Source organism: Neovison vison, chromosome 1 (genome assembly GCF_020171115.1).
Source record: "Neovison vison isolate M4711 chromosome 1, ASM_NN_V1, whole genome shotgun sequence".
Classification (NCBI taxonomy): domain Eukaryota; kingdom Metazoa; phylum Chordata; class Mammalia; order Carnivora; family Mustelidae; genus Neogale; species Neogale vison.
The window spans coordinates 166,576,236-166,593,993 of record NC_058091.1 but is presented as its reverse complement, the minus strand read 5'-3'; the positions used below and the strand labels follow the sequence as shown (position 1 = coordinate 166,593,993).

The 17,758-nt window shown below is 51.8% G+C and overlaps 1 protein-coding gene across 1 annotated transcript in view; it reads right to left on the bottom strand.

Moving 5' to 3' along the window:
• The window catches only part of GFPT2 (glutamine-fructose-6-phosphate transaminase 2), a 42,399-nt gene extending 26,503 nt beyond the window's left edge, over nucleotides 1-15,896 (bottom strand). Inside the window, exons 1-4 of the mRNA XM_044262398.1 lie at nucleotides 15,704-15,896; nucleotides 2,791-2,898; nucleotides 1,336-1,434; nucleotides 733-858 (exon numbers count right to left, since the gene is read on the bottom strand). Coding sequence (XP_044118333.1) covers nucleotides 733-858; nucleotides 1,336-1,434; nucleotides 2,791-2,898; nucleotides 15,704-15,896 — 526 coding nt within the window. The remainder of the gene's footprint in view (nucleotides 1-732; nucleotides 859-1,335; nucleotides 1,435-2,790; nucleotides 2,899-15,703) is intronic.
• Between the last annotated feature and the right edge of the window lie 1,862 nt (nucleotides 15,897-17,758).

The following is a 17,758-nucleotide window of genomic DNA, read 5'->3' as shown; positions in this document are numbered from 1 at the left end:
ACTGAGGAGCCGGCAGCCCGCCAGACAGGGCCTGGTATCCTTGGGATGGTCCTGAGCAGTTTCCACGTCCCTGCTTTGTGACCACAGATCGCTGCTTGTCAGTGGAACTCTAAGGTACCCCGAGCCCAGGTACCATACCTTCTAGTTTTTCAAGGGATGCCAGAAGTCTCGACTTCCAGGTATGATCATTCTCAGGCCTAAAACCCTGCAGCGAGCCACGTGGAGTGCTCTGGTGTTTGGAGGGAGCTCCTGGGCTGCTTGTCCAGATCTCAAGCCTGTGGCAGCCAAGGTGTCACCACAGGGCCCCGGACTGGAGCGGGCACCTCCGACATGAACCAGAATCAGCACCGCCACAGCCCTGGCTCAAACCTCTCTCTTCAGGAGGGAAGGAAACCCACTCCTCCCTGAGGGCTCCTAGCCCTCCGGAACACCGCAGTCCCTTGTTGAAGAACAGTGCCCAGACTCTTCAACCCCTCTGCTGCCAAGTCCCACTCAGGCTGGGTCTCTGGAGCCAGCAGCAGTCCCTGGAAGTGCCACTGTTTTCCTGGGGAGGTCAGCACCACCCAGGAGCGAGGCTGAGTTTGCCTCCTGTCTGGGGCTGGCTGCCACCCCCTGGGATGGGTTCCTCAGGGAAGACAGGGCTGGGAGAGAAGCAAGCCAGCTGGGAGTGGGGTTGGATCAAGGGCCAGGCAGAACCTTCTGGACTGGGGGGGGCAAGGCCATGTTACATACCGTTGCCTTTGTCTGAGCGTTGTGGATGGCTGTTGACAGCATTGGGGACCCCGTGGGTGGCCCAGCGCGTGTGCGCAATGCCGAAGTGGGTCTCAAACTCCACCTTTAAGTCCATGCTGTCTTGTTCTAGATCAAGGGAAAGTAAGCGTTGACACAATACCGTTAGGGGGCGGTGACGTCATTATACGCACTTGCCTCAGCTACATCGAAAGCTACGTCCCACCTTCCACTGCGAGGGCCCCACTCTGGGGATTTCTGCCAGATCAGTCCTTACCAGTAACCTAACTCACTAACCAAAATGAGCTTCTTGGGGGGAAAAAAAAATGGGTCGCCATGATCATCTTCCAGAAAAATGAAAATAAATATGTAAGTGATGAATTTTTTTTTTATATGCTCATGCCCCACCTCCTAAAAAACAAAAAACAAAAAACAACCCATCCCACACCCTGAGAAACACAGTTTTACCATGTGGGCTGAATCCCCCTTCTGTTTACTCACACTTGGATGAGCTCCTATTTTTAGTCTTGGGTATTGCTGGCATAAAAGGTTTTTAACTGACCCATAAGGCCTTTATCGCTCTGACCGGGCCTGTGGTCCACTTACTATAAAGTTCCTCATCAAGCGCCTTGACATTCCCTCTTTTCTTGACCAGCTGGATATGTCTTTCTTTGACTTCGTTATTATGTCCATCGATGGCCACACCTGTGGTACACACACAATTTCTTTCTTTCTTTTTTTTTTTTTTGGTATTGGCATTGAAGTTGTGTCTCCCACACCTCATTACAGAGTATGACCCTAGGAGAGGGCTGCAGAGCTCTGTGGACTTATCATTTCTTATTTGCCAGGCGGGTGGCCTGGAAGAGAACTAGACAGTGTTGAGGATGCGTCGACTGGCAGAGAAGAGGCTGTGGCAACCTAGCCCGGGTCTAACCAGGGTGCAGCCCCGGAGGGCTGCCTGTGAGGGAGGCACCTCCAGGCCCACCACCGAAGGCAGTGGGCTCGCAGGAGGGCCTTCATCATGCTGTGCACTGGGCCCTGTGCTTTGGCTGGTGTCCCCCTTGCATCAACTTTCCTACAATCCTTCATTTGACTCACTTTCCATTAAGAATGAACAGCAGCATAAAATGATCTGGCTCCCCTTTTTCCCCAGGCTGCTTACTTGAAAATGGGAAGCAGACTAACTATCCTCACAGAAGTGTGCAGCCACTGAGAAAGACCATCAGGCGATCCAATCTTTATAGCAACAATGTCCACAACAGCCAAACTATGGAAGGAACCTAGATGTCCATCAACAGGTGAATGGATAAAGAAGAGGTGGTATATATACACAATGGAATACTATGCAGCCATCAAAAGAAATGAAATCTTGCCATTTGCGACAAGTGGATGGAACTAAAGGGTATTGTGCTGAGCAAAATAAAATCAATCAGAGAAAGACAACTATCATATGATCTCACTGATATGAGGAATTTGAGAGGCAGGCAGGGGATTTGGGGGGTAAGGAAGGAAAAAAATGAAACAATATGGGATTGGGAGGGAGACAAACCATAAGAGACTCTTAACCTCACAAAACAAACGGAGGGTTGCTGGCGGGGGGCAGAGGGGGAGTTATGGACACTGGGGAGGGTATGTGCTATGGTGAGTGCTGTGAAGTGTGTAAGCCTGACGATTCATAGACCTGTACCCCTGGGGCAAATAATACCTTATATTTTAATTTTAAAAAAAGAAAAAAAAGACCACTGGAAGAGTTTGGGATAATGGACAATGCAGTAGAGAGATGAAAACAGGACATCAAATTATAATTCTATAACAATAATCAGGTAAAAACAAAAAATACTTATGCACGACAACCCCTGCCACCCGCCCCCAGACCACCCTAACCTAACATAGGCCCAGCAGTGACCAGGACAGGGACGCAAAGATATTGATGGGAGGGCTTTGGGTGGAGTTTTCTTTTTTTTTTGTTTTTCACCGTTATTTCTTCTTTCTACTTTTCTCTAGCTTTCGAGTTAAATAAACAAATGCGCTGTGTACACCGTAACAGCCTGTAGGACCTACCCGCGGAGTCATAGCCTCTGTACTCAAGCCTCTGCAGGCCCTTAATGAGGGTCTCGAAAATCTCCTTCCTCGTCCGGGGCACTCTGTAGTTCATGTATGCGAAGATTCCTGTGAAAAGAGAGGAAAACCACACGTCTGTCAATCAGCTGGTCAGTGTTTGGGAAAAAAACAGCTCTGGGACCCAGGCACACTTGGCATGGCCTGACAGCTTCCTGGCTGCACGCGTGGCCTTCCCCTGACATATCCAAGAGCCAGGCTCCCCTCCTGCTTCGGGACGCACCTGGCTCACAGCCCAGCCCATGACAAGAAGTCTCAGGAGGCATGTGAAGAACGCATCAGACACCTTGGCCTGACAGTTCCCCCGCAGAGATTTTCTCCTATGGCTGTACTTCGTGACACGGCTTTCATTTAGAATAGCAAAGATCAGGGGCACCTGGGCGGCTCAGTAGGTTAAGCGCCTGCTTTCAGCTCAGGTCATGATCTCAGGGTCCTGGATTGAGTCCCATATCAGGCTCCCTGATCCACGATGAGCCTGCTTCTCTTTTTCCTTCTGCTCTTCCCTCTGCTTGTGTGCTCTCTCTCTCTCTCTCCTTCTCTCACAAATAAATAAACAAAATCTTTAAAAATATATATAATAGCAAAGATCAGCAAAACCGCCTGGCCACTTGGGAACGTCTGGAGTCCTCGTCTATGTGGACCTCTTGATCTGCACAGAACAGAACTGGGAAGAGTCCTCCTACAGCAGGTGAAACAGGGACTGAGACCTCAACCCCTTTTTCCCACTCGCCCCTGTAGCCTGGAGCTTTAGCATCAATAAATGTTGCTTTTACAGTAGCAAAAATAAAACCACCTCTTGGCCCACAGGGAATCCCTATCTTCAAGATAGATCTGCATGCCCAGAAGACTTTATGTGGCTGTATTTTCTGTATTTGTATTTCAAAATACTATTTTCCCAAAAAGGAAGGAACAGTCGCCCTGTTGGTGTTCTCCCCAAACTCCTTTGCCCTGAGACTATGGACCCCTGGTCTGTCTCTGTCCCACCCTGCAAGCTCCTTATCCTGGCATCCCTCTTTCCTTTTGTCCACCCTGCCCCATTGGGGGGAATCTAACCTCCTCAAAGCTCAGCTCCCACCACCTCCCAGGACTGGCTCATCCCTCCCAGGCCCCCACTGGGAGTGCTCCCTGCTCTGGGCCACCCCTGTGCCCGTGCATCTTGGAACACCTTCATCCCCCGGTAAGAACACAGGCTGGCACATCTATCTTTATACTTCTCACTATGTCTTGGCACACTGTCCTTGTTCAATAAACGTATGTGGAGTAGAGTGACTGTAAATCTACTTTATTCAGGGAAGCAAGAGTATAGATCGTAAAGAATTCTGGCCTTCAGGAATATTCATAGTAACTCATCTTACTGAGGACTCACTACGTGCCAGGCACTAGGCCAAGCATTCCCACACGGATGTCAACCAAAGCTCCCATCAGTCCCTTTCTGGACCAGGAGCCCGGGAGGCTGTGACTTGACCTCAGGACTTAAAATGCCCTAATCACTGGGAAGTGTTGCCTCAGGGATGAATGAGATGAAAAGGCCTATTTCCCCAATTTTCATAATTTAACTTTAATTTTAAATTTTCCCGGGATGACAGAAAGGTCTAACCAAGATTAAAACTTTGCCAGGTATTTGCACCCTCACGTTCACTGCACCATTATTTGCCATAGCCAAGGCATGGAAACAAGTGAAGTGTCCAACCATAGATGAATGGATCGAAAAATTATGGTATATATTTACAATGGACTATTCCTCGGCTGCAAAAAAGAAGGGAAATCCTGCCATTTGCAGCAACGCGGATGGAACTGGAGGGCATTAGGCTAAGCGAAGTAAGTCAGACAGAGCAAGATCAATACTGTATCATCTCATATGAGGAGTCTAAAAAAACCTCAAACTCATAGATACAGAGATCAGATTGGTGGTTGGCAGAAGCTGGGGTAGGGGGAGGCGGCATGGAGCAGGAGATGGGGGACCCTGGTAAAGATGGTCAAAACATACAAACTTCCAGTTATAAGGTAAGTAAGTCCTGGAGATGTAATGGATGGTGTGGTGACTTCAGTTAATAATGCTCTATTGTATATCTGAAAGTTGCTAAGAGAGTAGCTCTTTAAAGTTCTCCTCACAAAGAAAAAGTGTTAACTATGTGAGGGGATGGATATTCACTAATCTTTTTTTTTCCCCCCCTGGGGATTTATTTTATTTTATTTTTTTAAATTGACATATAATGTATTATTTGTTTCAGGGGTGCAGGTCTGTGATTCATTAGTCTTACACAATACACAGCTCTCCGCAACACACTGTCCGTCACTGTCCCCAATGTCCATCACCCAGCCACCCCATCCCTCCCACCCACCCCCAATGTTTACTAATCTTACTGCAGCAATTGCTTCACAAACACACATAAACCAAATCACTTGGTACACCTGAAACGTATGCGATGATACACGTCTAATCTATCTCAATAAAACTGGGAGGGGGCGAATGCCAGAGAGGAACCTCAGAAAGGACAACCTTCCTAAGGGAAACTGAAGGCTGAGCCCAATTATACACAAAACCTCCTATAAAATCTCCAGTCATGAAAAAGATTAGATTCAAGCCAGTCCCATGTTTCTGAATGAGTGATTCGACATCACTTAAAGGGATGTGATCACGGTCACACAGCAGACAAATGTTAAACTGGCTGAATGAATTCTAGAATTCATTCTAGAAGTAGTCAAAAGCAAGGCAATAAAATTAAACAACGCTAAAAATGATATTTTGCATGCTTATGTCCTGTATGTGTTACTGTACGTGGGCTATATTTGCACTCAAGTATGAAAGTGCAGAATCTCTATATAAAAACATGCACCCTGTGCTTTCTGACCCGGGACAGATGCTTTCTTTTTAACCCGGCTGAGGATAATTTTGGCGGTCAGCTATTTTTGTGTTCCTGGCTGACTCGAGGTCAGGTGAGAGTCGCTGAGTCTGAGGTCTTGTGTGCAATTTAGGCATACTCTCCTCGCCCCTCTTGGGTGAAGGAGCTGAGCGTCTGTGTCACACAGGAGCTCACACCATACCCTACCCTTCGGACCTCAACACATCTGGGCAGAGGACGTATTTTTGTCACCATACTCACTAAAAAAACCCCACCAAAACAAAAAAAACCAACAATATTTACCTTCTAATGGAAACATTAAACAATTTTGAGCAGCTCTATTGGGCTATAAGTCCCATACTGTAATACTTCCCCATTTAAAGTGTATAATTCGATGGTTTTCAGGACAGTTGGCCCTTGAAGAACACAGGATTGAACTGCCCAGGACCACCTTTTTTTTTTTTTTAATAACTACAGTACTGTAAATATACTTCTCTTCCTTATTTCCTCCCTTCCTTTCTCTCTTTCTTTCATTCCTCCTTCCTTTCCTTTTAAGATTTGTTTATTTATTTATTTGACACAAAGAGAACACAAGCGGGGAGGGGGCAGCAGGCAGAGGGAGAGGGAGAAGCAGGCTCCCCGCTGAGCAGGGAGCCCAATGAGGAGCTTGATCCCGGGACCCCTGGGATCATGACCTGAGCTGAAGGTAGCCGCCCAACAGACTGAGCCACCCAGGCACTCCTCTTCCTTATGATTTTTAAAATAACATTGGCTTTTCTCTAACTTACTTAATATGAGATATAGTACATGGTCCATTAACACACAGTCTATGTATTAATGCTTCTGGGTAAGGCTTCCACTCGACGGTAGCTAAGTTTTGAGGAATCAGAGTTACACACGAATTTTCAGTGGCATAGGGTGCTGGCACCCCTACCACCCCCATCGTTCAAGGTCAACCCTGTGTTCACAGAGTCGACCGAACACCACTACAATCTAATGTTCGGGTGAAATTTTCTTAACGTTAATTATTCCGCAAAAATATCAGAAAGTTCCCCGGGAGGACGCAGGTGAATTCCGGGCACCCTAAATGCCACGTAGGCATGGGAGATCACTGCGTGAAGGGGGGAGCCCCTCACAGGTCATTTTTGGAGTCTTCCCTGGCATCCCGGGAATCTTTCTAGAATTACAGCTGCACCTCACACAGGGGAGCAGACACTGCAGATGACTCAAAGGCCCAGATACCAACTCGGGAGAGGTTTGCAATCTGAAATGCATTCACAAGAGTGCTCCAAGGCGCTGCTTCTGATTCTCCCCTGTGAGTCCCCTTCCTCTGGGCCAAAGTGCACTTATAAAATCCTTCTGTCAGGCCTGGATGCTGCTGGAGATGCCTCTGGCTCTCAGATCCTGACAGCAGTCTTCTTGGTGGGGAGGTCGGGGTGCTGGTTAAAGTGTCCTTGTCCTCAGGCCCACCAGCTGTGTCCGCACCCAGCCAGGAGGCTCCCAGCCACTCTTGCACAGTTTGGGAGAACCCTGTGGTGAGGGGGGCTGCCAAGGAGTGGTTTTCAAGGTCTTTGCGCAAGAAAGCATGAATCTAATTTCAGCATAAAATCTCCTGCATGCGGACATCTATTCAAGAAAGCTCTTTCATTAACTAAGCGGCATCCCTCTCCTCTCCAGCTCTCTCTTGGCAGGCTTTCCCCTGCACTCTCTGGAGATGAAGGGGGGTGGGGAACAAAACCTCAGCATCGACACCAAACTCTTACTATTTTAGAAAAATAAAGAAATGGAGCAAAACTGCTCTCCCGGGCCTTCCTCTCATCATTCACATCAGAATTCCCTCCTGGAATCCCTACCATGGGTAACAAAAGCTACCCCCGAGACTCCATTTTTTACCTATGAGATCAGTTCAAGCAGTTCGACGATCCAGTGAGAGCTTAAATTTGTGCACCCCTTCTAGAAGGCAATTGGACAAGCTTTCAGAATTAAAAATGTACACATCTGTGGACCAGAGCGGTTGCTAGGCATGGATCCAACCACTATCCCTGCAGAGGGGCGTGTATGTGTGCACGAGGACGGTAGCTCAGCTCAGGGCTGTTTGCCGTCCTTGAAGATGGGGGACAGCCTGAGGCTTGGCAGGGACCAGGTAAGTGACAGCAGCACAGCCACGTGGCGGGACCACCGTGGGACCACTCTTCCACAGAGGACAAGGTGAGGCTCTGCGTTCTCTCGGAAAGCAAGCTCCAAGATGTGTCAAGGGGAAAAAGCAGCTTGCAGAACATGTCTAAATTATGCAGGGAGGGGTGGGGAGACACAGACAGTATTTCTGGAAGGGCATCCAAGACCCTGGGGTGGGATGAGGGTGCAGTGGTTGCCTCGGAAGAGGGTATTGGATATGGGGCAGATACTCCCTTTCTACTGCACGTGTGCACTTTGTATGGTCACAATATTTTGCCACGTGCCCATATACACTACCTTAGCATGTGCTGCTGCACATGTTAGACATTGGTAGACATGGGATTGTTATTGAGGGCAGTCTGACTTCCCTGACTTCTCCATGGCTCCAGGACCCCACTCACCCAGAAGAACCAGGGGCCACAAGAAGGAGAAAGCCCTATCTGAGCTCCCCTCCCAGCATGTAAAAGGATGGGCCCAAGGTCCCCCAAGGGTCCTCCCGCTCATGGGGTGTGGGAGACACCAAGCAGCAGGTGCATGTGGCACCCAGGAAGCCAGTTCTTTCAGAACCTTATCTCGTCAGATCCTCCCCGGGTCCGGGGCTAAGGCTGCCGTTCCTGCGAACAGACAGGGCCCCTGTCTGGCTTCAAGGCCAAAGATCTGAGTAAGACACAGCTGGGTCTATCTGAGTGATCGCAGGGCATCTCCCTGTTGCCCCCCCCCAATCAGTGTAAACCCTGCCTTACGATCCTACCCCAAGGGGTGAGAAACACCTCACATAGAGAGAGACAGCTCACATCTATGGACAGATGCCCACCTCACCCCTGATGGGAAGACCTCTAACTGCCCTCCCCCTACCATAAGGCCCAGGGTCATGGTGACATCAGGAGGCTCCTCTTGGCCCCCACCAGACATTACTGATTCCGACTCCACTTTCTCTGCTCATCCAGGCCGTGGCAATGACAGCAAGTCTGCCCCCCTGCTCCTCATATCCCTCCCTCCCTTGCACAGGCAGGATGGTGAAATCCCAGAAATGTCTTGCCTTGGACAGAGACTGTTGTGGCCTAACCAGCCCAGCTCAGCACATGTCCCATGCCCACACCCCACCCCGGCATCCAGAGTTTCCAAAGAGCTTTTCAGGGCCCTACTCTTAAATCTGAGGGGGAAGTGAGGGAGCAAAATGTCTAGAGGGAGAAAAGTTGAGATAAACTCCAGAAAAGGCTCCAGATGGGATGCAGGATGGAGACCAGCCCTTTGAAAGGGGACTGTGGCCCTTTCTGCCTGGCTCATCTTGAGGATCTGGGGGGTTCTAGCACTCCCTCTGCAAAGGGGCTTGAGTGATTGTACAGGTGACTCAGGGCCAAAGGCACCAAGACAAGGTCCTTCCACACACACAAGGGACGCTCAACCTCCAAGTGACAGATAATCCCAGGACATAGGGCCAGAACTAGGAGCAGTGAACTCCTGGAATCTTTCTAATCCCTGGAATGCCTGGGGTGGTGGGGAGGGGAGCAGCGGCTGCCTGAGGCCTAGAGGACAGGGGAAGAGGTCAAATTCACAGTGGGCAGGCTGGGGTCTATATTCTGAAAATGTGGCTGTAGTTTTGGAAAATCTGTCCCTCCCTCTGAGCATCAGCTTCACAATGAAAGCCCTGTCCTCACTGTGAATGGGGGGTGGGGGGAGACAGTCCTGGGTAGAGATCCAGCCTGCGCCCCACTGGGGTGAGGACTCAGCCCCTGGGTCCACATCACCACCCAGCAAGACTGGGACCACCCCTCCCCCAGACCAAGGGTGATCCTTCCACCACCATCCCATGCTTCTCAGCATTGAAGGAGCTGACCTCCTTAGCCCTCGAGCCTAGGTCAAATTAGACTCTAGTCCAATTTTCAAGTAGGGTCACTCCCCACCCAGACAAAAGACGTGCATGCCAGTTGAACTTCTGTCTCAGAAAATTCCTGAGAGTGTGTGAGAGTGTGTGTGTATGTGTGTGTGTGTGTGTGTGTGTGTTTATGAGAGTGTGTCTATGTGTGTGTCTGAGTGTCAGGGGCGTGTGTGTGAGTGAGCACATTGGTGTGCATCAATACATGAGTACGTGTGGTGTGGGGATGTGTAGGAGTGGGAATGTGTTTGAGCATTGGATATGTGTGAGTTTGAGTGTTGAGTACATGTGATTATGAGTGTGAGCGTGAGCATGTATGGGTGTGAGAAAGGGTTTGAGGGTTGGGTGTGTGTATGTGGTGTGCTAGGAAAGGGAGGACCGGACTACTCTCTTGGGTGAGGCCCCAGGTCGGGGAGCCCACTGAGCTGTGGCCTCTCTGGGCAACACTATCTTGATGAAATGGGGACAACTGTGGCCACCTCTCACAGAAGTGAGAGCAAAGGCAGAGATCCCACGCCAAGGTTCTCACAGTAAAGACAGGGGGTTCGGGGGCACCTGGGTGGCTGAGTGGGTTAAAGCCTCTACCTTCGGCTCAGGTCATGGTCCCATCGTCCTGGGATAGAGCCCTGCTGAGCAGGGAGCCTGCTTCCTCCTCTCTCTCTATCTGCCTGCCTCTCTGCCTACTTGTAATCTGTCTGTCAAACAAATTAAAAAAAAAAAGACATGGGGATCGGAGGGCCTGGCTCAGGGTCAGGACAGCCTCTCCCTGCCTCTGGTCTCACTGGGACTCCATGGGTTAAAGTTACCCCACCACAGGAATCCCTGTGATAACAGGAGACTCAGCTTCCTGCAGTAAATGTGTTGGCATTTCTATTTTTAATAAAAAAAAGTTCTTGGTGTCCCTGTCATTTTAGGATTTCATGAAGAGCAAAGGGAGAAGCAACATATACACCAAATTGTACTAAAAAATACTTTAAAGGAAGTGTAAGTCTTGTTTAACCTGCCAAAATTTGGTGATAAAAAATGATCAGATGATCAGATGAAAATTCTTTATTTTCACATCAGATAATCTCCCAAAAGTTTCTCTTTAGGGTGTTTGTTGCCTCGAATCCATCTTCCTTTATAAGCAAATTTCAAGAAATATAAAAACAATCTTTCAATTTAAAAGTACTGCCTACTTGTGTTACATCACAAAATTTCCAGAAGGTTCTTGTGAACTTGGGAAACCCCCGATGAATAAGACTGAGGGAGGAGTGGCGTGATGATGGGCAGGAGGAGGGGGCCATGGGGAGATCACTTCCAGTGCTGAGCCCCTTTCCAGCTGGTTTCTGCGAAGCCCTCTGTCTGAATGCCCAGGGGAGTCCTGCTGGCAGGATCTGAGCTCCCAAGAGTCAACCGCACGCATCTCTTCTCAACTCCATGCTTAGGGACCTCACACTCACACTGATGACCTGAAATTAGCCATGGCGAGCCGCTTGTCAAACATTTATCTGCACATCCCCAAGCAGGGGTTCTGTTTTGTAAGGTTCTTATGGCTTGGAGAGGTAGCAAGGCAAGTGACCTGACCCCAGAGTCTATGTCCCATCAACTCCAGTTTAGTCCCTTCTGTGGCATCCATCCATGAACTGAACCATTGTAGGGAAGAAAGGGGTGTCAAATATGATGGGGTTCCCTGCGCAGGAAGAAGTTTGGGGCAAAAGGGTGAGTTTTCTCCCATGTCATGTAATCTCCCTGGAAGTCTGAAATGAGAGACATGCCCCCTAAGCACATGACAAGCTTTTGTGAAGACTGCCATGCAAGTGAATAGACCGTGTGTGTGTGTGTGTGTGTGAGTGTGTGTGTGTGTCCCAGCCCTCCTTGATTCTGAGGGATAAAACCATGCCTGCTTCTTGCAGGGAAGAGATGAGTGGGAAGACTAGAAGACATGGAGGGAGGGCAAGATGGAGTGAGTGCTGTATTTATATGACACAAGACCTGACTTCTAGAAAAACTGTGAAAACTATTTGGTCGAACTGGGTATGTGGTGCATGCCGGTGAAGAGGGAGTCTTTAACTGATGCCTACACTCACCTTCTGACTGTGGTGGGTCCGGTCTGCAAGTCCTGGGACCTGGGGACTTGGGTGTGCACATAGGGCACAGAGGGGATACCAATGGCCCTCAGCTCAACATCCTTTTGGCCATATCCTGATGTTTGGGATTAGCAACACTGGGCCATTCTTGGGGAAGACACCTAAAAGCCAGAGCCCAACTATAGCAGGGTATATAATGGCCCTCAAAGACATCAGGTCCTAACCCTAGATTCTGTAAAAATATGTATATGGAAGAAGGTCTTTACAGATGCAGTTAAGTGAAAAATCTGGAGATGGGAGATTCTCCTGGATTATCCAGGTGAGCCCTAGATGCAATCACAAGTCTTATAAAAGGGAGGCAGAGGAAGATCTGACATGGAATGGGGGAAGGCGATGGGACCACAGAGGCACATAATGGAATAAGGAGACACACAGCCAAGGAATCCTGGCAGCCGTCAGAAGCTGAAAGCAACAAGGAACAGATTCTTCTGTAGGGCATCCAGGAGAAAGTGGGGGCCCTTCTGACACTTTGATCTCGGCCCAGTAAAACTGACTTTTGGACTTCTGGTCTTCAAAACTGTGAGAAAATAAATTTACGTTGTTTTATACCAGCAACTTCGTGGTAATATCTTGCTGGCGGCCACTACTACGCCAACTAAGACAAAAGGCAATGCATTCAAAGTGAGGGTTTTCGCTTCTAGCAAGAACCAAGAATCTGTTCCTTCTCCAGAGCCAGCTTCACCCCCTGCCTCATAGATGACTCAATGCAGTAAGTCGTAAAGGATAGGGAAGGCTGAAGAATTCATGGACCAGAAGTGCAAGCCTCCTTGCCCAGTGTCCACGCATGCGCAGTCCCTGCTACCGTGCTCTTAGCCTGTGTCTTTAGCTGGACACACCTGTCCCTCCCCGGCCCTCCTGTTTTCACTTCTCTCTCTGGAGCTCGTACTTGAGGCCCGGCTCTTGTGGCCCCATTCCTGGCAAAGTCAGGGCTCCCCGCCTCGGCGATGCTGGGGTCTCAAGCTCAAACTGCACACAGGCCATCCTGTAATGTCAGTGAGTAAGGGTCCTGAGCAGGAGAACCTGGGAAGCCTGCACCCATCATCCCAAGGGCCATGGTGCACTCTGCAGATGGATACACTCAGCAGTGCTCACCTTCTTCTTCTTCTTCTTTTTTTTCTTTCATTTGGTGGCTGTAAGAAATAGTTTGAGCCCTGGGTACCACACAGAAGGACGGGCACCCACTGTCTGGCACAGGTCCCAGGGTTCTCCCTGTCTGACAGCGTTTACCTAATGGGTTATCCCACCCCTGCTTCGTGACCACCTCTGCACCCCCTCTCTGACTTCTGGACCCTTCTCTGAGGGCAAGATCATGCCCCAGAGGCCCCAGGTTGTGACAAACACAGGACCTCTCCAGGAGCGGTCAGTCACTACTGAATGAGTGAAGAAGGAAGGAGAGGAGGAAAGTCAGCAAAATGCCAGCAACTCTCAGATGTCAACAAAATCACCTCTGAGGGTCTATATCCCTCTGCTGTGCCCTCAGTGTGCTTGGAACTCTGAGCATCAACTGCTTAGTGTGCAGAGGTTCAGCTAGGACTGGGTCCGGCTTTCTGCAGGAGACCCGGGGAAGATGAGGGGAAGACTAGTCATTCTTAGCAACCGTTGGCCCCTGTCGGACCTCAGCCCTGGAGACTCCACCTCTGAGGAGGCTCTCAAGTGGCAGATCACAGTGGGGCGAACACCAGCCCAGAAAGAAGGCCTAAAACAACCCCTCCTGGACAGAGGTGGGCAAGACCTCTTCACGCCTCAGCGTTCCTGCACGGAAAGCGACAAGGGTAAGTGGCTCATTCCAGGAGCATCTTTGCAATTTCCACCCTATCCTTGCACCCAGTATGCAACCATTTCCTTAGTATTTTTCTAGGAAAGTGACGAAGTTTCTGAAAGCCTAAATAAATGCACTACAAAAAGACACAGCCATGAAAAGAAAACCAGTATCACTTGCCATACATGTACAAGCCATCATCTGGGGAAAAAACAAAAACCAAATACCAGAATAACGTGTTTAATTCTAGCCAGCTGCTGCTGTTGAGGTCTGAGCTCGGGACAACGTCCTCCTTGCAAGGAGTGCCTGGCAAGTGTAAGAGAGCTGTAAAAGACATCTTAGCACCCAGCTGAGACTTTCTCCTGGCTACTTGAAAAGGAAACAACTTTCCCATGTGGGAGTTGCACATGGCTCCCTGCCTTCAACAGGGCGTGCAGGGTGGGATCTGCTTGGGGGTGGGGGGGTGGGGGCTAGGTAGTTACAGCCCAAAGCTCATCATTTCCTTAGGGGACAAAACATGTGCTGTCCCTTAAGAAAGCAGAACAAAACCCCAGAACGGAGAGTCTGAGTCCATCTCTCTCCACTAGGCTCAAAGCACTGCAGAGAAAGCTGGATGGAGGTAGGAAGCAGGAAAGAAGGCTGGGGTGCTGGTGGAGGTGGGGCGCAGGAGGGCACCTGAGAAGAGGAAGGAGGGAGGGTACCAGGGCCAGAGGGGCAGACCCTCCCAGAGCAAAGGTCTTGGTCAGTCCACCAGTCTGGCTCTAAGGCCTCCCATCAAGGGCCTTGAATGCCGCACTGAGGGGTTTAGAACCCAAAGGGCTCTGGCAAAACCTCCACCTTTACCTCCTCTCTCTGCCCAGAAACACCCACAGGCGCCCTATACATTGTTAATGATGCCCTGCGGCCCTGAGATTTTTGCTGAAGGTTCAAGAATTTAAATTGATGCCTGCTTGGGCTGGGGGAGGCTGCATCCCAAAGCTGGCTGCGGATCCTTGGTAAGACGTTCGTTTTCACTTTCAGGAGCGACTGGCCTCAGAAACAAGGCCTGTATAGATCTTGGCCCAGGGCTGACCGCTGGCACATCCCACCCCACAGCCCTAGGCGAACTCAGACAGAGGCCTTTCATGGCTTCAAAAGTTCCACCAGGTCCTCCAGCCACAGGAGGCTGGAATGGGTAACTGAATCCTACTCAAGCTAAAAAAAAAAAAAAAAAAAAGGCACAGTGACCTTTTGTCCCAGCAGAAGTTCCCCGCCGGCCCTCTCCCCAGCCAGCGGAGGCGGCCCAGCCAGGAGAGTAAGGAATTGCAGATGTGCGCGAAGGCAGGCAGCCGCCCTCCCCACCGCCCAGCCGTCTCCCCGGACAGCACCATGTCGCCACGGTGTCCAGGACGCCCTAGCCCAGCCCTGCTCCCCATCCCGGATTCCCTCTCCCAGCTTCGCTCGAGACTGCCTCTTCCCCAAGCCTCGCCGAGAGCCCTTTCAGCCAAGAGGCGGCAACACGGAATCAACCCTTCCAGGGACAGAGGTTCATTTTGGGACGCGAGGAGAACGCATAGGCCCTTACCGAGCGCACGAGGGCTGCTCCCGACGCCACTGGGGCGAGTCCCGCGGGCTGCCGGGAGGGTGCAGGTGGGGCCGGCTCTCCTCGGTGGGCGCGGTGGGGTGAGAGCCTGGCTAGGCACTCCGCGCCCGGGATGCGTGAGCTTGCGCGTGGCCGCCTTTGTGGGCGACTTGGGGGCGCTTTCCGTACTGGACATGGGATGGGGGGTACGAATACTTCTGTATTGTGAAGGTCCAGGCCCGGGACAGGACCAGTTCTGGCTCCTCTGGAGAGGGCTGGGCCGGGTCGTCCTGACCAAGTCCCGGACCGAGGGTGGACAGTCCCCTCTCCCACACCTCCCAGGAACAGCCACTCGGGGAACGGGGACAGGCCCGGACGGTGATAGCCCCTAGTTCTAAGACGTGGGCAGATCGATGTCCCCGTCCCGCACCACCTCCGTGTCCCCGGCGCCCCGTTCTCGGGTCCAGGGGCCGAGAGGCTGGGGAGCGCGGAAGGCGCGCCAACCACACTCACCGCACATCGTGGCTGCTGCTCGTGCCCTTCGCGGCTCGGGGACTCTGCACGTTCTGGACACTCGGAATTCCGTGCGCGCCTGGCACTCCGCGGGCCTCGGCTCCCGCCGCCCGGCCTCCGGCCCTTTTAGCTCGGAGCCCTCCGCCAGAGGCGGGGCCGGGGCGGGGCCTCCTCCCGCCTGCCTGCTCCCCATTGGTCCCCGGTTGTCGTGACAACGGCGGGGACTGGGCCCCCGGGAGGCAAGGAACCGGGTGAGGGGCGGTTACCCGCTCCCCCGACGCCCGCGCGCCGGGTCCTGGACGTGGCCTGGGGGCGGCAGACGATCTGAGATCAGATCCAGACTCAACACGATCTAGGCGTGGGCCCTTGGGCGGGGGACTGAGTCGCTCTGTGCTTCAGTGTCCCCGTCTGTAAAATGGGATGACAGTGGACCCTCACTACCCGGTCCTGGTGAGGATTAAGACAGTCTGTGGAAGGCACACGCCCTGCGCCTCCTCTGTGTGCCCCTCTCTGTGCAGGGCTCCTCCCAGGGCGCACGGGAGGCCTTCAAGCCTGGCCCCCCTCCCTGTGAAGAGGGAACTCTAGAGCCCCCCGGATAGATGAAAAACTGGAGCCTTTCGAGGTGGAAAGGGGCTTTGCCCTAACGGGGCGGCCAGAAGTGGCAAATTCTGGCAGTGGCAGAAGTCGAACCCAGGATTTACTGGAGAGATGGAACTGGAAGGCGGGGATTCCCCAGGCCGTGAGTGCAGCTGGGGCGACCCGGGGAGCCGCCCCCGCCCTGAGCCTAGCTGGCCCGTCTGTCCTCAGCGCACTGGCCCGCGCCAGCCAGGGGCTTCTTCGCCCGCCCGCGATCCTGGAGCGCGAACCCGGCCCCACCGTGAGTCACTGGGACCCGCGTTCCTCCGCCCTGGTTCCTGGCCGTCTCCTCCCCTCCCTTCTGCTCTCTGGGCCTCGGTCTCCCGAGAAAGGTCACGAGAACTGGCCCAACATTTGCGTACTTTGAAGCTATCTGGTGTTTTTTATTTTACTTCAAAAAAAAAAAAATCTTGAAATCCTAAACAGATCCTCCCCAGTCGTGTTAGAGAACAAAACGAGGCTTTCTGCGTCTTGTCTGGGGCATTTCCCCCCGATGTAATCTCCCTCTAGCTTCACCATGGTTCTGCAGGTCCTTGTTTTCCCCATTTGCCCTCTGAGAATACTGAGACTCAGCGACAGTAAGGAAGGGGTTTGGTTGAGTCATTCTGAGGGGAAATAGTGGAGCCGGCTCTGGAGCAGCTGTGTCTGCCTCTCACCCTTCCCGTGCAGAGTCGTACATTCATTCATTCATTCCTGAGCAGTGGCTTCATGCCTGTCCTGATGCTTAAGGGGACTTCATGATGAGAGAGAGTAATCCAGCCTGGGCACCTGCCTGCCACTTATGGAGTGGTAGGAGGGATATACTAATGTAGCCTCACACAGAGAGCAAGAAAATTCCAGGTGGGGTTGGCATTACAGGGCGGTGATCAGGGTGGGTTGATGGGGAGGGTGCCAGGCTCTGCCTGGGGCTGGGCTGGGTCTGGAATTGGTGCAGGTAAGTGCAGAGCCAGGGCAGATGGCCAGAGGAAGCAAGCAGGCTTGAGAAGGTAGGTTCAGGCACGTGCAAAGGTCCTGCTCCTGAGGACAAGAGTTCCACCCCAGACCAGCATGAGGTCATCAGGCCCTCTCCCAAGCCCAAGACGCCAGGAGCCCTGGGGTCCTACTAGGGTCCAGATCTGCCTCCCAACCTCCTTGGGGATTCACAGCTCCCCACTGTGGTTAACATTATCCCCCCTGCTCTGGGGACTGGTCATGTGGCCTGGGCCTAGCCACCTAGCCATGTGGTCCCCCTGGCCTTGGCATTAGTTCAGGGGGCAGCATGTGGCCCATGCTGGGCTCTTGACAACCTGTTCGGGGACATGGGGAAATCAGAAAATATAAGCTTCTTCCCTGTCTGGTGGCACAGCTGGTTGGACGGCAGGCGGGTGATGCTGGGGACCCTCTTGTCAACTTTGGGGTGGGGTGGGGAAGGGAAGGGAT